General features: G+C 58.1%; 1 protein-coding gene across 8 annotated transcripts in view; it reads left to right on the forward strand.

Annotated features, from left to right (window-relative positions):
- Nucleotides 1–22,715, forward strand: part of AHDC1 (AT-hook DNA binding motif containing 1) — a 76,052-nt gene that overhangs the window by 48,847 nt on the left and 4,490 nt on the right. For 5 of the 8 annotated variants that reach the window (XM_089898186.1, XM_089898172.1, XM_089898169.1 and 2 more), the window contains 2 exons: nucleotides 292–5,193; nucleotides 15,399–16,077. In XM_089898186.1, the coding sequence (XP_089754312.1) occupies nucleotides 292–5,150 (4,859 nt within the window). In that variant the 3' untranslated portion in view covers nucleotides 5,151–5,193; nucleotides 15,399–16,077. Of the gene's footprint in view, nucleotides 1–291; nucleotides 5,194–5,528; nucleotides 8,662–15,398; nucleotides 16,078–22,715 lie in introns of those variants that run through there. The other 3 variants (XR_016388165.1, XR_016388163.1, XM_089898177.1) reach the window with 3 other exon arrangements.

Below are 22,715 nucleotides of genomic sequence, written 5' to 3' on the forward strand. Positions count from 1 at the left end.
TGACGTTTGATCCACCTTGCTGATGGGCTTCCCTCCCCAAAGCGGGTGAACTGTTCTCCCCCAGCCCTTAGCCAGAGTCTAGACAAAAGTGGGTGAGCTGTCAATAAGTGGAACTGGGGCCCGTGGGGGTTCACGATGCGTGTGGTGGTTTAGGAAAAGCTGGGGGTCAGCAAGGGGGTGGGGCTTCGGGAGGGGACTCAGGGGAGGGGTGCCGGGGATCACTGAGGACATGGGAAGCTGATGAGGACTTAGGCGTTCGGTGAGGGACCTCCTGGCTGTGCTGCCTGGCAGGTCCTGGTCCCGGCTTCTCGCACCCTCATGTCAGCCCCGGCCCCGCCCGGCGGCCCGCGGAGGACAAGGTCAGGATGCGTGTGAAGCCCCAGGGCCTGGTGGTGACTTCCAGTGCCGTGTGCAGCTCTCCTGACTACCTCCGGGAGCCCAAGTACTACCCCGGCGGCCCCCCCACCCCCCGGCCCTTGCTTCCCGCCCGGCCCCCTGCCAGCCCACCCGACAAGGCCTTCGCCCACACCTTCTCCGAGAACCCGCGCCCACCCCCACGCCGGGACCCCAGCACCCGGCGCCCACCAGTCCTTGCCAAGGGGGACGACCCGCTGCCCCCGAGGGCGGCCCGTCCTGTCTCCCAGGCCCGCTGCCCCACCCCCGCGGGAGACGGCAGCAGCTCCCGACGGCGCTGGGACAACGGGCGGGTGAACCTGCGTCCAGTGGTCCAGCTGATTGACATCATGAAGGACCTGACCCGGCTCTCCCAGGACCTTCAGCACAGCGGCGTGCACCTGGACTGCGGTGGCCTCCGGCTCAGCCGCCCACCTGCCCCGCCCCCCGGGGACCTTCAGTATAGCTTCTTCTCCTCACCCAGCCTGGCCAACAGCATCCGCAGCCCTGAGGAGCGGGCCACCCCCCATGCCAAGTCTGAGCGGTCCAGCCACCCCCTCTACGAGCCTGAGCCTGAGCCTAGGGACAGTCCCCAGCCCGGCCAAGGCCATAGTCCCGGAGCCACGGCCGCGGCCACCGGTCTGCCACCAGAGCCCGAGCCAGACGGCCCTGATTACTCAGAACTCGCTGACGCCGACATCCTGAGTGAGCTGGCCTCCCTGACTTGCCCCGAGGCCCAGCTGCTGGAGGCCCAGGCCCTCGAGCCACCGTCGCCTGAGCCAGAGCCTCAGCTCCTAGACCCCCAGCCCCGCTTCCTGGACCCGCAGGCACTAGAGCCGCTCGGGGAAGCTTTGGAGCTGCCGCCCCTGCAACCCCTTGCTGATCCTCTGGGGTTGCCGGGCCTGGCTCTGCAGGCCCTAGATACCCTGCCCGACTCCCTGGAGTCGCAGCTGCTCGACCCTCAGGCACTTGACCCCCTGCCCAAGTTGCTTGACGTCCCTAGCCGCCGCCTGGAGCCCCAGCAGCCCCTGGGACCCTGCCCGCTGGCTGAGCCCTTGCGCCTGGACTTGTGCTCACCCCATGGCCCTCCTGGGCCTGAGGGTCACCCCAAATACGCCTTGCGGCGCACCGATAGGCCAAAGATCCTGTGTCGCCGACGGAAAGCCGGACGGGGACGCAAGGCAGACGCCGGCCCCGAGGGCCGTCTGCTGCCCCTGCCTGTGCCCACAGGGCTGGCGGCTGCCCTGGCTGAGCCCCCGCCCCCGCCCCCACCTCACACCCTGCCCGGCCCAGGCCCAGTCCCAGAGCTGGAGCCCGAATCCTCCCAGACCCCAGTGGTCCCTACCCGCAGAGGCAAGTGCCGGGGCGTGCGGCGCATGGTGGTGAAGATGGCCAAGATCCCCGTGTCACTGGGCCGGCGGAACAAGACCACGTACAAGGTGTCGTCTCTGAGCAGCAGCCTGAGCGTGGAGGGCAAGGAGCTGGGCCTGCGCGTGTCCACAGAGCCCACCCCGCTACTGAAGATGAAGAACAATGGGCGGAACGTGGTGGTGGTCTTCCCACCCGGCGAGATGCCCATCATTCTCAAGCGTAAGCGCGGCCGCCCTCCTAAGAACCTGCTCCTGGGCCCCGGCAAGCCCAAGGAGCCAGCAGTGGTGGCGGCCGAGGCAGCCACTGTGGCGGCAGCCACCATGGCCATGCCGGAGGTGAAGAAACGGCGGCGGCGGAAGCAGAAGCTGGCGTCTCCCCAGCCGTCCTACGCAGCAGATGCCAACGACAGCAAGGCCGAGTACTCAGACGTCCTCGCCAAGCTGGCCTTCCTGAACCGCCAGAGCCAGTGCGCTGGGCGGTGCTCACCGCCCCGCTGCTGGACACCCAGTGAGCCCGAGTCAGTGCACCAGGCGCCCGACACACAGAGCATCTCCCACTTCCTGCACCGTGTGCAGGGCTTCCGACGGCGAGGCGGCAAGGCAGGCGGTTTTGGTGGCCGGGGTGGGGGCCACGCGGCCAAGGCGGCCCGATGCTCCTTCAGCGACTTCTTTGAGGGCATCGGCAAGAAAAAGAAGGTGGTGGCCGTGGCAGCCGCCGGGGTCGGGGGCCCTGGCCTCGCTGAGTTGGGGCACCCACGCAAACGGGGCCGGGGGGAGGTAGACGCCGTGACTGGGAAGCCCAAACGCAAGAGGCGGTCCCGGAAGAACGGGACTCTGTTCCCGGAACAGGTGCCCAGTGGCCCAGGCTTTGGGGAGGCGGGCACTGAGTGGGCCGGGGACAAGGGTGGTGGCTGGGCCCCTCACCATGGGCACCCGGGCGGGCAAGCTGGCCGAAACTGCGGGTTCCAGGGGACCGAGGCCCGGGCCTTTGCCTCCACTGGGCTAGAGAGTGGGGCTTCGGGCCGTGGCAGCTACTACAGCACAGCCGCACCTGCGGGCCAGACGGAGCTCAGCCAGGAGCGCCAAAACCTCTTCACCGGCTATTTTCGCTCACTGCTCGACTCGGATGACTCCTCCGACCTCTTGGACTTTGCCCTCTCAGCCTCTCGCCCCGAATCCCGGAAGGCATCAGGCACCTACACAGGGCCCCCCAGCAGCACCCTGCCCACCCAGCGGGGCCTGGCCACCTTCCCCAGCCGGGGAGCCAAGGCCAGCCCGGTGGCAGTGGGCAGCAGCGGGGCTGGGGCGGAGCCCTCCTTCCAGCCCGTTCTGCCCACTCGCCAGACCTTCCCGCCGGGCCGGGCAGCGAGCTATGGGCTGACCCCCGGCACTTCAGACTGCCGGGCAGCCGAGACCTTCCCGAAGCTGGCCCCTCTGCCTTCTGCCGTGGCTCGCTCACCTACCGCACACCCGCCCACCAACACCTACCCCCCGCAGTACGGGGGCTACGGGGCTGGACAAAGTGTATTCGCACCCACTAAGCCCTTTACGGGCCAGGACTGCGCCAACAGCAAGGACTGCAGCTTTGCCTACGGCAGTGGCAACAGCCTCCCTGCCTCACCCAGCAGCGCCCACAGCGCTGGCTACGCCCCACCGCCTACCGGTGGCCCCTGCCTGCCACCAAGCAAGGCGTCCTTCTTCAACAGCTCTGAGGGGGGCCCCTTCTCTGGTTCGGCCCCCACACCCCTGCGCTGTGACAGCCGGGCCAGCACGGTCTCACCCGGCGGCTACATGGTACCCAAGGGCACCACAGCCTCTGCCGCCTCTGTCGCGTCCTCGTCGTCCTCCTCCTTCCAGCCCTCGCCTGAGAACTGTCGGCAGTTTGCGGGGGCTTCTCAGTGGCCTTTCCGGCAGGGCTATGGGGGCCTGGACTGGGCCTCGGAGGCCTTCAGTCAGCTCTACACTCCCGGTTTCGACTGCCACGTCAGCGAGCCCAACGTGATCCTGGACATCTCCAACTACACGCCACAGAAGGTGAAGCGGCAGACGGCCGCGTCCGAGACCTTCTCCGAGTCGTCCTCCGACAGCACCCAGCTCAGCCAGCCCGGCGGCGGCGGTTTCCGGCGTGCCAGCAGCGAGGCCTCGAGCAGCGAGGGCCAGTCGAGCCTGTCCAGCCTGGAGAAACTGATGATGGACTGGAACGAGGCGTCATCCGCCCCCGGTTACAACTGGAACCAGAGCGTCCTCTTCCAGAGCAGCGCCAAGCCGGGCCGCGGACGGCGGAAGAAGGTGGACCTGTTCGAGGCCTCGCATCTGGGCTTCCCGTCAACCGCCTCGGCCAGCGCCGCGGGCTACCCATCCAAACGGAGCACCGGGCCCCGGCAGCCTCGGGGTGGACGGGGTGGCGGGGCCTGCTCGGCCAAGAAGGAGCGGGGCGGGGCGGCGGCCAAAGCCAAGTTCATCCCCAAGCCCCAGCCGGTCAACCCGCTGTTCCAGGACAGCCCAGACCTCGGCCTGGACTACTACAGTGGGGACAGCAGCATGTCACCACTGCCCTCGCAGTCGAGGGCCTTCAGCGTGGGCGAGCGAGATCCCTGTGACTTCATGGGACCCTACTCCATGAACCCGTCCACGCCATCGGACGGCACCTTCGGCCAAGGCTTCCACTGCGACTCGCCCAGCCTCGGTGCCCCTGAGCTGGATGGCAAGCATTTCCCGCCGCTGGCCCACCCGCCCACGGTGTTTGATGCTGGTCTGCAGAAGGCCTACTCCCCCACCTGCTCCCCGACCCTGGGCTTCAAGGAAGAGCTGCGGCCGCCACCCACGAAGCTGGCTGCCTGTGAGCCCCTCAAGCATGGGCTCCAGGGGGCCAGCCTGAGCCATGCAGCTGCAGCCCAGGCCCACCTGAGCTGCCGGGACCTGCCTCTGGGCCAGCCCCACTACGACTCCCCCAGCTGCAAGGGTACGGCATATTGGTACCCGCCAGGCTCAGCTGCCCGCAGCCCGCCCTATGAAGGCAAGGTGGGTTCAGGGCTGCTGGCTGACTTCCTGGGCAGGACGGAGGCCGCGTGCCTCAGTGCCCCACACCTGGCTAGCCCACCGGCCACGCCTAAGGCCGACAAGGAGCCACTGGAGATGGCCCGGCCGCCCGGCCCACCCCGTGGCCCCACTGCAGCTGCTGCTGGCTATGGCTGCCCACTCCTGAGTGACTTAACCCTGTCCCCTGTGCCGAGGGACTCGCTGCTGCCCCTGCAGGATACCGCCTACCGGTATCCAGGCTTTATGCCGCAGGCGCATCCCGGCCTGGGTGGGGGCCCCAAGAGCGGCTTCCTGGGGCCCATGGCGGAACCTCACCCTGAGGACACATTCACCGTCACCTCCCTGTAGTGCCAACTGAAGTGCCGACTGGACCTCGAGGTTTTGTTCCTGGGTGAGTCTGAGGATGTGGGTGCAGTGGGAAGAAGCCGGGGGTGGGGTGGGGGTGGGGTGGGGGGATGAGGACATTAGAGCTCGGGCAAGGGGAAGAAGTATAGCAACGAGCAGGAAGGATTTGAGGACAAGACTGGGGACCCGAGTTGGGATTCAGGGAGTCTGGCGTTAGATGTTGGGAATAGTCTTAGGGAGGAGATGGGGTCTTGGGTGGGGAACCCAGTGTGGGGCTTGGGCATTCAGGGGGTCCCGTTATTGAAATGGCTGGAGGACCATAGACTGGATGGGGCCATCTAGTCCGGTTCATCAAGCGTTCATTTCCCTCATCCATGCTAGGTCGTGGGCAGGGACCACCTGAGTCCCAGGAAGCACTCACCACTTGACCTCTTGCAAGGGAGGGCGTTTGCATCGCCCTGCATGTGACAGATGGAGAAAGAAGCAGGTTGGATAATTATCCGCCGAGGCCCATCCAGGATACTGACCCTGCCTGCTTCCTTGTCTCCCTGGGAGCTTCATTTAGTTCTCGATGCAGTCTGGCAAGGGCCAGGCTGAGGGTGTGGCCAATATGTCCTTTTCTGGTCTCCCAGAGTACCCCAAAGTCTATTTTTCAACAGGGGTGTTGGGATCTCCCTGTGCCTGGGGACCTGTAGCCAGCGCGGGTCTATCCCCAGGCAGGATGTTTCCTACCTAGAAAAAGCCAGTCCCTTTCCTGAAGCCAATTGCTTTTCTTAAGAATTCCATTAGGGAACTCCCTGGCAGTGCAGTGGTTAGGACTCCTCGTTTCCACTGCAGGGGGCGTGGGTTCGATCCCGGGTTGGGGAACAAAGATCCTGCGATCCTGCAAGCCGCACTGCGCGGCCAAAAAGAAAAAAAAAGAATTCCGTTAAATATTGTTAGGTATTCAGATATTGTTTTATCAGGTACTGTCACCTCCTTGAGTTTTCTTAAGTTTTGTGTGTAGGAAAAGGAAAATAAAAGAAGGGAAATGCCCCCAAAGTGGTAAAACGGGACAGAGCTGGAGGAATCATTTTCTTGGTGAACAACCTGCTCCAGAAATGCAGCCGTAACTGGCCCATGAGATCCCACTTTTGGAACAGACCTGTTACAAAAATTGACCCAGATGTGGTGGGTGGTGATGGAGTGGGCTGGGGGCCTTTCTGAGCCCCTCACTCCCCCCCGACCTCTGCTACAGTATACTGCAGCCTCCTGGGAGTGCCTTTTCCTGGAGAATGAATAGCAGGGCTCCTGGAAAGCCCCGTCCCTGCTCTGGGAAGGCTGTTCGAAGCCAGGGTGACTCAGGGTCTTGAAGTCATGTCAGTGGAAACTTAATACCCCCTCTCTGCCTGACCTCGGTTCCCGTGGTGCCTGAAGATAGCAGAGGGCAGCACATGGGAGTCAAGAGGCCTGGGGAAGGACCATTCCCCAACTGGCCAACTTGCTACATGCCCTTGACCAAGCTTTCGCCCCTCCTCCACACACCCCCCCGCCTCTGTTTCCCCATCTGTTGAAGGCAGTTGACTTTGATAATCTCTTGGGCTCTTAAAACTCTGCATGGCATAGACAGTGGACCAGAATTTCTTGGGGGACAGCATATATTTCCTCCTGATGAAACCAGACCGAGATTAAAAATGGCCTTCCGTTCCCCATGCACCTCATTGCAAGCAGCAGAGCCGCAGATCTGAAGCAGGCCAGGGAGAAGCTGCTTAGGGTTTAAAATGTCAAACTCCTGATCCTTCTCACTGGAGGGGAGATGTCTCATGGATAATCCAGACATGTGAAATAATCCGAAAACCTTTCCTCCTGGGCTCTGGGTGGGAAAATAAACGGGTGAGGGGGCTGGGTGTTTGGGCAGGTCACGGCTCAGTGAGATACATAATGGAACCACCCAGTGAGCCCTGAACGCAGGAGGAACTGGGATGCCATCCAGCCCCACATTCTGGCCCCGCTCCCCACTCAGAGCTGGGAGTTCACAGCACTGTCCTCAAACCGATGCATTCAGTTGTTCCAGCCAGAGACGTCTGTCCGGCACCCACTGCATGCCAGGCATTGGGGACACAGCAGTGAACACCTCAAACGAGGTCCTGGTCCTCAGGGGGCTTCCAGTTTAGCGGGAAAGACAGTAAACAGAATGTTGGTAATTATCGCTGTAGGAAGGACTGTGCAAGAGGGGAAAAGCTAGGAGGCCGTGAGGGCTTGCGGCCAGCTGACCAGATGCTGAGGCTGACGCCTGAAAGATGAGGGGGCGTCAGCCAAATGGGAAGTGGGAAGAGCATTCTGGGCAGAGGGAACAGCAGTGGGTAAAGTCCTGAGGCAGGAAGCAGCTCAGCTTTGAGGAGCCGATGGGAGGACAGCAACACTGAGTGAGGGGGTGAGGGGGCAGGGCCAGATCATGCAGGGCATTGGAAGGAGTTTGAACTTTGTCCCAAGACAAATGGGGAACCACTGAAGCGTTCTCAGCTGGAATGTCGTGGGCCACAGTGGAGCAGGGCCGGTGTTGAAGGAGGGAGACTGGCTGCGGTAGCCCAGGCAAGCAGTGGTGGTGGCTTGGACCATGGTGGTGGGAGGGCTGTCCCCCTTCTTTTTCCAAACACTCCCTCATCTAGGGCAAACTCTACCCCCCCACCTGCCGCTCCCGCCCCGCGCAAGGACTGATTACAATCATTGTGGGAGTGAAGAAGCCTTGGGGATATAGGGAAGGAGAACAGTGAGGAAAAAGAGTTAACAGAGGGGGTGTCACTGTCAACAGAGGGCTTAAGCAGGGAGGACAGTGACACACTCATTCACCAACAGGCACTGAGCCTTTTTGACCCTTGGCACAGGGGGAGCAGTCACTGAGCTTAGCCTCACATCTTGAGCCCCTCCATGCCCGTCCCGATACCAGACACGGGGAAGACAAAGCAGACGTGGCCCCTGTCCTCAAGAGTGCCCATTCACCCCTAAAAAGCTAAAACAAGCACACAGAGAGCCTCAAACACCTGGTGGGAAGTGGCAGGGAGAAGCAAAGCTCGTGCACCAGGAAGGTGGGCCATGGGGTCAGAAGTCACCTCTCTGCCCCTTTGGTGAGAGAAGGGACATGTATTCGTGCTGGGCCCTTTGTGCAACACTGCCTCACTGACCCTTCACAGCAGCCTGGAAGGTGCGGGTCCTCACCCTCACCACCCCATCAGAGAGTTGAGGAAACAGGTACAGCTCTGAACCCTGCCCAGGGGATCCATAGGTAGTAAACGGCAGAGTCATGATTTGAACCCAGTACTGCACCCCCTCCCAGCCTGGATGCTCTGCTCCCCCTCCACTCTGTGCCCCTGATTCCCCATCCGCAAAATGACGGGTTGGTTGGATGCTCACTACAACCCTTTCTGGGTCTGACATTTTAAACGGATTTTGAGGTTCTGTGAAAGAAGCTGCGTCTGAGCTCGTCCTTGAAGAATAGGCGAGATTTGGACACCTGGAGATGGAGACGGCGGGGGTGGGGGGGTGGGGGGGTGGGGAAGGGCATTCCAGGCCGAGGAAACCGTGAGCCAGGGCAGGTCACATCCCAATGTGAATTAGAAGAAGAAAGCTTGGAGGAGCCAGAGTGGGGAATGGGGGTCCTGAATGGTCTGGGAGCTGAGTTGATGGGACAGAGAGGGAAGTGGGGCCGGGGTGGGGTGGGGGTGGGGGGGTGAGGGAGACTTGGGCCCCGCAAACATCTTCTAGTCCCTTAGATGGAATGCAGAGCCAGACAGACTGGCTCCGCCTTGGGCCCTCACGGCTGAAGATCAGCCCTTCTAGACCCTGGGGAAAGGGTGGGAAGGGCCCTCCAAGGTGTTTAGGGATCCCGAGTCCCCCCTCTCCTCCCTATTCCCTCTCAGGCCTGGACCTGAGGCCAAGAGAAATGTCACAGGTCCTCCAAGGTTACACCAGCTGGGGCCTCACCGGAGCAGAAGGCAGCTTCCAAGGCCACCAACCAGCCAGGGTCAGCAGGCATGCCCGGACCTGGGCCAGGCACTGGCCGCTCTGGGCTTTGTCTCTCCATGTCTTGAAACCTCAAGAGGTCACCTGATCTTGCCTCTGGCCCTAGGCAAGAGGCCCTCACGTCAGGGGTCAGCTAGGCCTGCCCTGCCTCTCCTGGGCTCCTCTTCCCACTCTCTGGGGCTCTCCTCCCTCCAATCCGATCTCTTGCCTCTCCTGCAGCCATTTTCAGGCCAGGCCTTCTTGTGCAGAGCCCTCATTTCCTGGAAATATAATCTCTCCATGAGCATGCCCTCTCACGCTCCTCCTCTCCCATCTCCCCACATCCCTGTGGACCCAGAAGAACCCAAGGGAGCAAGGCCCTGAAACTGGAGGGTGGTGGCTAGGAGCATGCCTGTGGGCACAAGCAGGGCTCCGTGCAGAACCCGGTTCCATCCCTTACCAGCTGGGTGACCTGGTGAGTCACGTCACCTCACTGCATCTCTTGTGAGAATTAAATGAGATTACCCGTGAAGCGCTTAGCCTGTCCCTGGCACACAGGAAGCATGTAATCAGTGGTTGGTAGATGGGTGAATAAAATACCTCCCCGCCGTCTGTGCACGTCACACACCTCTGACCCTTTCCTCCGAGCTCAGGACTCTGTAGCCAGCACTCCTTCACCTGCTCTTCCTGCTTCCCTTCTAGGAAGGAGCTTGTATTCTAGTATGGGTTTGGGACCTTTGGCAGGAGGCTGTGAAATACCACCTAGTTATATGCCTTAACAGTGGGGCTGAGTCCTCCCTGGGCGGTCCAGAGACAAGGTAAGTCACAGACCCCACACCAAGGGACCTAAAACCTGTTGGGCAACAGGACCCAGACTCCTAAATGAGCCAGGTCAGCTAGAAACTCTGTCCACACACAGTTATCCACAGCAGTCCTCTCTTTTGGTACAGATAATCTGAAAGAAGATTGCCTTGTGATTTTGTAATACATCATGATTTCTCTCCCGGCAGATTTGCCCTCCTTGTCATCCTAACTTTTGCTGCCATAGTGCCCTCTGTTTGTGCTGGAGGGCAGGAGGAAGTAGGTTAATTCTGTGTTCAGCCAGCATGAACCAGGCGCCTGCCCCGGGCCAGGCATTGCATCCAGTACTAAAGGTACCACTGAACAAGATGAGCAGTGTCCTGCCCTCATGGAGTTTACAGCCTTGAAACAGGTGTTCATTACAAGCCTCCATGTGGGCATCACTCTCCAGGGGAGGGACTGAAATGCTCCCACTGGAAATACCAGAGACCACCCTCTTGAACCACGGGCAGGGCAGACAGCAAGAGCTTCCTGGGGGGAGCCAGGTGGGGGGGGCAGAAAATGGGTCTTGAACAAATTTGAGGCCTCGGCAGCTATAGCCCTAGCTCAGCCACCTGGGTCAGCACAGCCAGTGCGTGCCAGGTCTCTGCCCCAACACCTGCCCCCGCTTCCTGAGCCCATAGCCCCCACTGTGGCTGCTGCACGTCCCTCGGCATTTTGGGATGCATGGTGTCTGGAGCAACCTCCCCCTCCCCCCCAGAACATTTACTGGATGAATTGACTAAAACATGTCTGCTCTGGTGACTTCATTGCTTAACACCTTTTGATTGCATCCTCCCCTCGCCAGCCTCCTTGCCTCCAAAATAAAGGCCCGACTTCCTAACCTGGTATTCCGGGTATTCAAGGCTGCTTCTTCAGCCCTGACCTCCTGCTCACACAGCCTCCCTTTCCAGCTCCATACTGTGGGATCGGGAGGGAGCTTTCCAGGCCCTTTCCCCAGTGTGCCCTGTGTCTTTGCTTTAGCTGTTCCCTGGCCTGGGCCGCCCTTTCCTAGTCATCATCCATCTCCCACCTGTCATTTCCTATCTTTCACTCAGACACTGCCTCCTCCAAGAAGCGTTCCAGGATCCTTCCCAGGCGCAATTAATCTCCAGCCCTTTATGCATCCATGACAGCCCTTCCCGGGAATGTTTTCCTCACCATGCCATCAGCTCCTTTAGGCTGGTTACTCATCTCTGTGCACTGTCCCTGTCTCCCCAGTGTTTCATCATGCCGGGGACACTTCAAGGGTCAGGATTTTTTTTTTTTCCAGGAGTCAAAGAAGGGCACGTAGACTAGGGAGAATTGTGAGAGAAAAGGTTAGGCATTGGGCAACGGGGCATGAGCTGGTTTCTCTCAACCCTACTGTTATCAGATACGCTCCTAAGGATGAGGCAGGGGAGGGGTGTATAAATAAACCAGTTCCAACTCTCAGGCTAACTGGGCTTTTGGAGTTCTGTAAATTCAGCGCCTTCCAGTTTACAGAGAGGAAGAGGGACTCGCCCAAAGACACAGAGCCACCCAGGCAGGGAAGCCCGGAAAGGTAGAGTCAGGAAGGTCGCTCGGGGATCACCCAGTTCCATGTTCTTGCTACTTCCTCAGCCTCCACTCAGTTGCATGCCCAACACATACCCAGATGTGGGACAGATGCCTGTCCTTATATAGGCATCTCTGATCAGGAGGGTGGAGAGTGTGGGTGTTCGGGGTGGGGGCGTGTATATCCTCCTCCCAGGACAGGTAAGGAGCGTGAGGCTCTGAGAGGTGAGAGATACGCACAAGGTCACACAAGCTTGGTGGGCAACCATGGAAGTAAACCCCATTTGGTCCCACTAGCATCCCTCTCTATGCCCCACAGTGGGGGAGGTAGGAGAAGATCTCTAAGGAGGGAATGACTGGCAGAGCTAGAGTTTAAGGAATGCCTCTAGTCACTGGTGGACAGATTTTGAAAAACTTCCCTGGAGTGAGGAGGAGAGCCACACAGCCACCCACATGCCACAGCCTACCCATCCCCAATTGGAAGCTTCATCCCTCAGAGAACTCTGGGTCCAGAGGGTATCTCCATCTGTCAGGTGTGGTCTGGGCCTCAGGGAAGCAGTATCCTCTCCACATTTAAGGGACTCAAAAGCCTGACTTTGCCTGAAGACATCAGAAAGGCTGGATCAGCCTCCCTGGACAGCTGTGATGTGTCTCTGACCCCTTGTCTTTGGTGCTCTATCTCAGTGCCTGAAGATCTCTGCCATTCCCTGTTCAACCCCCTTATTTTACATAGAAACTGAAGCCCAGAGAGGGAAAGGACTTGCCCTAGGTCACACAGCATATCCGTCTCTCAAATCCTCATGCACTCTTTGCCTTCTGCTCCACTGCCTTGTTTGATGTTGAGACCCCTTTCTGGAGGGTAGAGACTGGAAGGTGGGGTTAGACCTTAGCGCATGGCCTGGCAGTTAGCGGCTGTGAATACATGTCTGCTGGTTGCTTGAATGAATGCTCCTTTTGCCGGGGAGAGCAGCTCTCTTTGGACAACCTGACTTATATGTGATCTGTAGCATTTTAAATCCCTGCTCAGCTCTCCTTTGGCACCCCCAGCACCAGCGCCCACTGACAGGCAGAGACCGCTTCAAGAAACTCTGGAACGTGCAGTCCTTCGTTACGGAGGCGCTAAAAGGTTAAGTCTCGTGAACAATGGCTGGTGTCCTGGGGCGCCAGCCACTGCTGGCATCGGGGATACGGAGGTACCCCACGCAGGTCTCTGCCCAGGAGGAGCACGGAAGGGAATGATAAGTGCCCCAGTAGCTATGGTAACAGGGCGTCTGAGGAGGCGTCCGGAGATGTGCAACACCTGACCTGGACCTTGACTCGCCGATCAGACTTAGACCGGTCACGGCTCTTTCGTTCAGTCGGCACACCTTGTTGACCCCAGCATGCGCTCGGCGCCGTGCTCAGCGGTGTGTTGAAGAGCCACAGCTCCTCTCACCAAAGCTGGGTGAGGTGCCCCCACTGTGCTCCCTGAGTCCCCCAGGGCTCCTCTTGACACACCCCCATCTCCCTGCGTGTGATCGCCTGGTTTGGGGTCCGCTTTGCTTTCCCTCTGTGCTCTGTGAGCCCCTCAAGGGCAGAGACCAGATCCGTCTTGCTGTCCGCTTTGTCTCCAGTGCCCAGCACTGCTTCTGTTCCATGGCGAGTTGAACCTGGTGAAGTCAGGGTTCTGCATGGCCATAGCATTCTGCTTTCTCCCTGGCTCAGGAGCCTCTGGTTTTGATTCTCTCCCCATCCCCCACCCCCCACCATCCCCCCAGATTCTGGCCAAGTCATGAAAGCTGGGGAGGGCGGTGTGAGGAGGAAGGTGAGACAGCGGTGGCTTAGCAGAGGGTGAGAAAGCCTCCCTGCTGCCTGGCCGCGGGCACCACGGGAATGGTTCTGGCAGGAGCTGCCTGCTGGGCTGAGATCACCATGGAGACCTGGCTTGGAGAGGGTCACTGGCAGTGGCTAAGGGCTGGAGGGGGTGGGGGTGACAGGGATTTGTGCAGAGGCTCCCAGCCTGCCCCGGGGCCCTTAAGGGGAGCAGGGAAGGCTGGGGTTCAGCACAGTTCGCTTGCTAAGTAGTTTGGAGCTGCCCGTCCTAAATCTCCCCCTCACTTGTCACCCCAATACACCGTATCTGTCACCCCAACAGAGGTTCCTTAGCTTGGCAGCTGTTCTTCAACTGCAGTAAAGCTGTCCTACAGATAGATGCCCCCAGCCCTCCAGCTGAACCTGTCCCCCCACCCTGTTTATCACCCTAACTGGAGAACTGACACCCACCCCAACTGTATCCCCTGCCCCAGTCACCCCAGTTGCAATACAGCTTTTCTCCCCATCACCCCAGTTGTAATACAGCTGTCGCCCTAACAAGCACACCTCTTACCCCTATGGCTAATATTCCATCCTCCCCTCACCAGCAGGAGACCCGAGAGCTTAACAAAGATGCAGCTCCTACCCTCCCCCTCATGCCTCTGCATGCCACCTGGGCTGAGGCACCAGGATGGGGTGCTGTCCCACCTCCCAGGAGCCCACCTGGCTCCCTGAGGGGAGTCCTGGCAAGTCCAGCCTCGGGACAAAAGTCTTCCCGGGGGCTGACTGCCCAGCAGACAGCAGCCAAGGCTGAGCAGAATTTAAATGTGGCCCCGTTGGAAAGGGAAGCCAAGAAAGAGGACAAGAGAGGGAAGGCTTTCTGTGGCCGCCTGGTTCCTGCAGGGGCGGGGGAGGGTGGATGGCTTGCTGAGGAGTCTCAGAAGGTGGTTTTGGGACCCCCACGCCTGCCCCTTAATTTTGGTGGGTTGGTCACTCACCCAATGTAGGAGACATGAATTTCAGGGCTCTGAGAAGAGGACAGAGCTCTGAAAGAGCCAGGCTAACGACTGGAGGTCTTGAGAATAACTGAGCCCACCCCGTTCCCACTGGGCATCTTCCCACTCACCCCAGCAAAGCTAGGGGTCTGGATAGGGAGTCAGGTCCCCAGAGCCCTGCAAACATAATTAGGACCGACTGTCTAGGGAAAGGGGGTACTTGAGATCTCTATTGTCTAGTGATTGTAGGGACTGGGGACTCGAGATTTTCTGAGCTTCAGGAAGGCGGGGTGCAGCCAAACACAGATGGTATTGTGTTGGGCAATTTCTTTATTCAGACAGACTTCCTCATCACCTCACCCCTCTAAGGAACAGAATGACATTGATAGGGAATGGGGAGAAGGTTGGATTTGGAAGAAATTAAAGCAGTGGTTCACACCTGTGCTGTGCTAAGGCCCTGTCTTCGCATTATGTCATTCCTCAGAACAGCCTAGGTAGGAGGAATTACTAAACGAACTGTTACATGAGGAAGCCGAGGCTTGGGGAGCCTAGCTGGCCCAGGCCCCGTGAAGATAATGACTAGTACTAATTAGGATCATTTATGACACGTTTATGGACCAGGCTTAATCTGCCTCAAACCACTGAACCTTCCCAACAAATTTACGGGATAGTTCCTTTATCCCCTTTTTACAGATGAGTAAACTGAGGCTCACAAAGATTCACTGACTTGCCCAAGGTCATAGAGCTATTAAATGGTAGTGCTAGCGTTTGAACTCAGCTGTGTCTGACTCAGGAGCTCAAGTTCTGAACAGATTGCACTGCCTGGAATCCCAGCTCCTCATCCAGTACATCCTTTACCTCTCAGTGGTGTGGGCCTTGGACACACACCTATTTTACAGATGGGGAAAGTGAGCTCAGAGCAGGCCAGAAGCAGTCCGGAGGCTCCTGGATGGGGCCACTTGGAATTTTCTGGGAGAAGGAACAATGCAGTTCCCTTCTCAGAATCCTGGTAGGAACCGGGTGGAGGTCCTGCTTTTAACCTCCCTGTTCCCAGAGCTTAGGGTCTGTCCCTGCCGCTGACTTCTGCCTCTTCTCTTGTGTTTCTCTGCAGCTTTCAGAAAACCAACGCCAAGACCCCTCCCAGCGTCCACATGGTCCTCCGGCAGGCGCCTGCCCCTCTGCCTCCCGCCCCACCTCCCCTGCACCCCCTGCAGCCCCATCGCCCCACCCCACCCCTCCCTGCCCATCTCCTCCACGCAGAAGCCGAAGGTGAGCCCTTTCTGCACAAAACCAGCAATTGTAAATACTTTTTAAAAATGTACAAAACTTAAAAACAAAACACAGTTTTAGAAAAAGACAAAAAAAAGAGAGAGAGAGAGAGAGAACGCGAGCGTGTGCAAGAGGTTGCGAGCGGGGCCTCAAGGTGTCCAGAGCCCCTGCAAGTATGCACTGAGAAATTTATCTACAGGTCGTTTGACAAAAATGAACAATATCCTATTTATTGTATATACTGTTTTATTATAAATCGTGGATTGTATATTGCATTCTGTAAACCTGCTGTGGTCCCGTGGTGTGCAAATTCGCATGGTGGGGGGGAGGGAGAAGAACCTCTTGCGGGAGCTTTTTTTTTTTTTTTTTTTTTTTTTTTTTTCTTATTTTTCACTCTTTTGGGTTTTCTCTTCTGTTGTTGTTGTTGTTTTCTGTTGGCAGGACACACCCAAAGATCCAAGTTTGTATTAAAAAGAAATGAAAAAAAGCAAAAAAAAAAAAAAACAAAAACAAAAAAACAACCTCGTGTCTTGTGAAAGGGGGTGAGTGAGGGTGGACAGAGTGGAAGGGGTGTGACAGCTGGGGGTCGTCACCAGCCACTGGGTCCCCAGAGGAGTTGAAATAACTTCATGTGTTCCCTCCCTCAGAGCTCTCCCTTCTGCCTGAGATCTGAGTCACCTTTGCATCTGGGCCCCTCCCTTTCCACCCCAGGCCCTGGGTCTCCCCTGCCTCTGGGCTCCCCAGACTGGCCCCTGGGGTTTCCTGGCCCCTGGTCCATGCATTCTGTCCCAGGTCCAAGGAGTCTGCCTTTTAGACCTTTCTTTTGCCCTAGGTCCTGGGTCTCCCATGATTCTGAGACCCCTGTTCTCCCCCAAGTCCTTGGTTTCCTCTCCCTGAGGAACCCCCATTATAAATCCGGTCTTGGGTCTCCCCTGCTTCTAGACCCCCTTACTCCATCCTCAGTCCCAGGTCTCTGACTCCAGCCCCTTCATTTGTCCTGTGTCCCCTCAGCCTTTGGGCCCCACCGTTGTACTCTGGTTCTGGATACCTGTCTTTCAGACACTCCATCAATCCTGAGTGCAAGAACCCTTGTGGGACACCCCCCTTTCCCACAAAGACTGGAGTATCCCCTGTTTGTGTGTCGCCCATCTACCCCAGGGCCTGGGTCTCCTTTGTCTCCAGGCCCCCCTCTATTTTATCCCAACACACCTGCCTCTGCCTATGCAAACTCCAGGGTTTGACTAGGCCAAACCCATCTGCCTTCTCCTTTCTTTCCACTCGGAGCCCCAAATGCCGGGTCTGTATTTCCTCCCAGCTTTTGTAAACTTTGGAAAAAGAAAACTCCTAGTCCTGTGCCTATTTCTGGTGGACCTGGCAGGGCCGAACTGTATCACACCCCCTGACCTTGGGGAGCTCTTGGCTGCCCTTGACCAAATAAGCCCACTTTGGGCTGCCTGGTCCTTAGCAAGCAGCTTTTCCCATAGACCCAGTTTATTAAAGCTCTGCTCTATGTCCCTCCCTGCTGAAGCTCAAGGAGACCCCAAGGGACAGCTCCACACCACCTGCCCCCCTCCCTGACCCTACCGGGAAGGCCCAGGCCTTGGGAGGGTCAGAGGAACCCTCCACCTGAGGCAGGAGACAGACACCCACCTTCTGGGCACCCCTGTCTGAAAGAGGACGCTGGCGGGTTCAGACAGGGGCAGGTAACAGTCCCTAAAACTGCATTCTCTGTGCTGGATGTGAAGGTTCAGCCTCCCACCAAGCCCCCTCTGTGCAGCCCCAAGACTCAGCTGAAGACGCCGTTGTTCCTACCCTCCTGCGCAGTGAGGGCGGAGGCATCCACTTCACTCAAGCTGCAGCCGGGGTGGGGCTGGGAGTCGGGGCAGGGGCGGTAAGACCCGGCGAGGGTTTCCTGGAGGCCAAGACCAGGGTGCGAGGCAGAAGAATGAGGGAGTTCCCAGAGGAGGAAAGAGCAGGGCAGGGGGTGGAAGCCACACGTGGCTAGGTCTGTTTGGAGTAGACACTGTGTGTGTTTGGGGAGGGGAGAGGGCTTTGGAAAGGTCACCCCTAGGCAGGGGGGAGGTTGGTTGGAAGGGGTGGGTGGCTTCAAAGGCACCAGTGGGAGAGGCCAGGAGAAGTTTGTTTTCAGCCCCAAGGATCGCCCGCAGGGAGAAAATGAGTGTGTTCAGCGGCTGCTCAGGAAGCGGAAGAGATCAGGGAAGGCTGTCCAGGTGGGGCCGGCTGGGTAGAGGGTGGGGCCCGGTGAGGGGGTTGAGGGCTGGCAGATGGAGGTGCAGTGGGGAAGGGGTAGTGGGGGGATTATTCCGTGGAAGGGATTGTTGCAGCTCTGCAAGATGGGGAGGAGGGACAGTGAAGGCTTGTGTGCCCAGGAATTGGGGTGGGGGTGGAGATGGGTGACCCAGGAAGGAAATGGGAGTTTAGGGAGGAAATTATAGCCCAGCAAGGGGGCTCAGTAACTTGAAGAGGGCTTTGTAGGAGGGGTAGGGATTCACTGAAAAGAGAGGGGCACCTGGAGAGGGATGGAACCCAGAGAAGGCCTTGTGGTTTCCCGGATGGGAGGGAGGCTTGGTGAGAACTGGGGCTCCTTGAAAGGTTAAGGAAGGGCTCCTGGAGAGAATGGAGCTCAGGAAGGGGAGGGGTCTCAGTCTAGGGTCTGTGGTTTAGTCTGGGCTGAAGAGGGCTAAGGGGGGCCGAGGTGTATTTGAAGAGCAGGCTCAGGGACATCTGCCATGGCCAAGGGCCCAGCCTTTGGGATGGAAGCTTCTCTTGGCCCTTGGGCCCTGGGGCTTCTGGGGGAAGGGCCTTCGCAGCCACAATCCCACACCTGATCCTGGAATACATCAAGGCAATGTGGCTCCTAGATATTTGGGTTTTGCCGCCATTTATTAAACGCTTCCCTGAGGTTTTTATTCCTCAAGACAATCCTTGAGGTAGAGGAAAATATTCACCCCATTTACAGATGGGAAGACAGGTTCAGAGACACGGAATAAGTGACCTGTCCAAGATCCCACAGGAGGTGGCAGAAGTAGGTTGGCCCAGAGTCCGGCTCTGAGCCCTTACTTTTTCATAACAATTTAAAGGAAGAAAAACCTTGCTTATAAAATTCATCCCTCAATTCATCTATTCTATAATAAAATTTTTAAATGATAGAAATAAGAGTAAGAAATAATTATATAACACTATGTACTAGTTACTATTCTAAACCATATATATAGACTCATTCCATCCCCACAACAATCCCATGAGGCTTTACTGTAATGATTACCATTCCCATTTTACAGACAGGAAACTCAAGTGCAGAGAGGTAATTTACAAAGACCACTCAGTGAGTAAATAATGACACCAGGGTTGAAACCCAAGCAATCTCCTTCAGGAGTCTGCTTCACTATACTGTCCAAGGTGAAAGCCCACTCTACCCCCATTCCTGGTAACAATCCTTGTGTCAACATTTTCGAGTCCCTTCATCTAGATCAGTGGTTCTCAATCCAGAGATTTTATTGGTCTGGGTGGGGCCTGGGCATGGGGATTTTTAAAAGCTCCCCAGGTGGTTCTAATGTGTAGCCAAAGTTGAGAACCTCTAATCTAGCTATTGTGCTGAGTGCGTACAAGCAGCCACCTGTGTGCACACACCTCTATTTAATGAGTTGTCCTAGGTGTGCATAAGATGCTTTCTCGTGTGTACACTGTGGTATCCATCAGTGGTTATCACTGAGTGGCTGGTTGTAAATCGCCATGGGTTCTTCTCAGTGACTGTTAGAGACACTGTGTGAACACATTAATTCAACTGATATTTCTTAAGCATCTATAAGATTCCAAGCACTGTCCTAGGCACCTGGGGGATACACCAGTGAACAAGACAAATGGGGTCCCTGCCTTTGTGTGTATGGTCTGACAGTGTTGACAAATTTGGTCTTATGTCTTTCCCTGTGGGTGGCAGGGGTTGGGAACCCCTCGGGGGTTGCTAAGGGGTGAATGGCTGGCTGGGAGGGCTTAGGAAGGTGAGACTTGCTGGTTGGCTGTGTGCAGGGTGGATCTTCTGGCCCTGTGTGCAGATGTGTTTGAGAGAGGGAGACCCAGGGCATGTTTCCGGGTTTGAATGAGTGTGGCTAACTATGTGGTATGTGTATAAAGGTGTGCATGATCTGGGCCAGTGAAAGTGTGGACAACAGTGTGTGTGTGTGTGTGTGTGTGTGTGTGTGTGTGTGTAGGAGGGGGTGATGGGGGAGGGCTGTGTGCAAAGTAGGCACCAGCCTAGAACAGCACACAGATGGTGGCACATGCACACTCAAGCACACACACACAGCCAGCTGCTGCAAAGAGGAGGCTGAGTTCCAGTCTCAGGGCACAAACTCCCAGGGCCAAGAGAATTCTGCTTTGGGTGTGTGGAGGAGGCACAGCTGGGGCTGGAAACTCTAGAGTGGGAGGAAGGGAGGGAGAGACAGGGAGGGAGGCTGGGGAGCCACATCCTTGATCTCTGGTCTGTTTCAGCAGTTCCGGACTTAGTGCTCTGGGTCTCTCTGTGACTCTGGGTCTCCCTCTCTCTAATGTCTGGATCTTGGATCTGTTTCTCTCTTCTGGGTCTTGGGCTCTGAGGCTGATCACATGACTCTGGGTCACCACCTCTCCAGCCTACTTGGCTCTCTGTGTCCCCTTCCAAGTCTGTCTGTCTCTGCCTCTATGTCCGCCTCTGTCTCCGTGTCCTTCCTTGTCCTTGCCAGGTGGGAGGAGGGGCTCCAGTGCTCAGGGAGCAGGGAGTGAAGTTGAGAAGGGCACAGAGCCAGGAGCCCCTGGACACACAGCCACACTCCAGGACACATACTCAGGCAGCTCACAGGAACGCACAGTGTCATACATGGAGAGATGGGTCCTCGGGGACATACACACAGGTACACAATTCAACACACAGCTGCACCCCCCACACACGGATGCCAAACACCGAGGGTCAGGTGCAAAGAAATCACACACACACGCTGACAAATACTCATCTAGGCACACCGGGATACACAGTCACAGGCACCAGGGGCATTCTTCCAGAGGAAAACCCAGGGCCATGGGCACGCACACGGACACAACCGTACACACACCCTAAGAAACATACAGACACACAGGCACAAAGATAGGAGACACAATCACACACTGAAAAACAAATATACAGAGGCACAGTCACACTCAGAGCCACATACAGTCAGGAGTAAGGAGGCAAGTGAGCACAGACAGGCAAATAGCCTCAAGGACAACCAGAGACGGAGGCACAACAGGCACACTGAGGGACACACCCAGGCACAGGAAGAACATCCTCAGGTACACCCCCCCTCGGGGCTCACTCTGGAGCACCTGGGGACACGCCCACAGGCGGTGGGAGCGGGGCCCGGGCGGCCCAGCGCACCTGGCGCCCTCGGCTCGCCCCCAGGCGGCCCCAGGCGCCCCGAGTGTGCGTGCCCGCGCGTGCGTACCCGTGCGAGCGTGCCCGCCCCGCGCGCGCCGCCACCTGTGGGAGGAGAGGTGCGCGCCGCGCCCGGGGCTGCCTGGCCGGCTCGGCACTGGGGGAGCGGTTGCCATGGTGCGCAGAGCGCGGCCGCATACTAATGGGGCGGCCACTGGCGCTGCCCCCTGTCCGCTCCGCTCCCTCCTCCCACTCCTTCCTCCAGCTCAGCCCGAGTCGCCCCGTCCCGCGGCTTGGCCCGCGCATCCGACTCAGGGGGCGAGAGCCTCCCCCCGCTCCCCCATGCTGGCCTGGGGCCTGGGGCGGTCGGGAAGCCCGGGGCTGCGGGACCCCCGGAGGAGGCCAGGTGAAAGGCTGCGCGGGGCGAGGGCCTGGGGCGCTGCCCGGCCTGGGTACGGGCACCAAACGGGCACGGCAGCTGGGAGCGCAGGTGCTGTCTTGGAAACCGGGGTGGCAATCCTGGGAGGGGGGAAAATAAAGGGGGAATTTAACCCTTTTGTTGCCAGAGGTCCCTCCAGCCAGTCTTCGCCAGGCTTGGCTGGGGAGAGTGAGGGGACTTGACCAATCACTAATACAGTCTACACCCCTCACTTTCCATCTGCTTCCGGCATCTCTCCAGTTCTGGCTTGGCCTATGGTGTGTGTGTGTGGCGGTGGGGCGGGGTGGGAGTGGGGGGGAATCAGTTACCGTCACTCCAGTTCTGCTCATCTGACTGGTGAGGTGGGGCTGTGGAGGAGTGTACTGAGGACTGAGGGCAGGGGGGCATTGGCACCAGAAGGGTTACAACTCCCCATACCTTAATCCCAGTCCCTGAGCTCCCCTTTCACACAGCCTTGACCCCCTACCCACTCAGGCCCGCTGTTTTAATTGGCATGGAGGGGCGTGGCGGTATTCTAGGGCTGGGGGAGCCAGCAGAGGGTTTGCAGGTAGAGGCAGTGGGGGGGGGGGGTTAATGGGGGGGAGCCAGGCGGTTGCCTAGCAACCCCACAGCTGTCTGTTGACCTAGAAGAAGCTGCGCTGTCTTGACACAGCTGGTGTTTACATGTAACCGAGGCTCTGGCTTACCCGCTTGCTTGGAGGAAAGCTGAGGCAGTGCCCTGGTGGCAGCCTGGCCCCAGCCCCTGGCTGTGGTGGGCTTCGTGCCTGGTGCCCGCCTGCCCTCTTTGCTTCAGCTTCTACCTCAAGTCCAACTGGAGAGAGAGTGGGAGGGCAGAACGCAGAGCTGGAGGCTTTGGGGCTGGGGACAGTTGATACACACACACACACACACACAAAACCCAAGGCCTTCAACATAGAAATGGTGGGAGACTAAGAAAGGGTTGGGGGAGTTCCCTGGTGGCCTAGTGGTTAGGGTTCTGGGCTTTCACTGCTGTGGCCCAGGTTCAATCCCTGGTTGGGTAAATGAGATCCTGCAAGCCGTGTGGCATGGCCGAAAAAAAAAAATTCCCTGAGAAAGGGCTGGGGGATGAGGGTGCCCAGTTTGTGCACAGATTTCAACCCACACAGACAACTCCAGCATTTGCAGGGACACATGGACACAGAGACCCACGAAATCAAACTAACATAGGCACACACACAGGCACAGAGATGCCCATTGACATAATGACATCCAGGTAGACACACAGAAGTGCAGTAATCAAGTGTTTGAAACCCCAACACACAGACATACGCACAGACCTCTTGATGCAGAAGACA

The sequence above is a fragment of the Delphinapterus leucas genome, chromosome 1 (genome assembly GCF_059928025.1).
Source record: "Delphinapterus leucas isolate spDelLeu-1000000601 "Yukka" chromosome 1, BTC_Dleu_Yukka2, whole genome shotgun sequence".
Taxonomy (NCBI): Eukaryota; Metazoa; Chordata; class Mammalia; order Artiodactyla; family Monodontidae; genus Delphinapterus; species Delphinapterus leucas.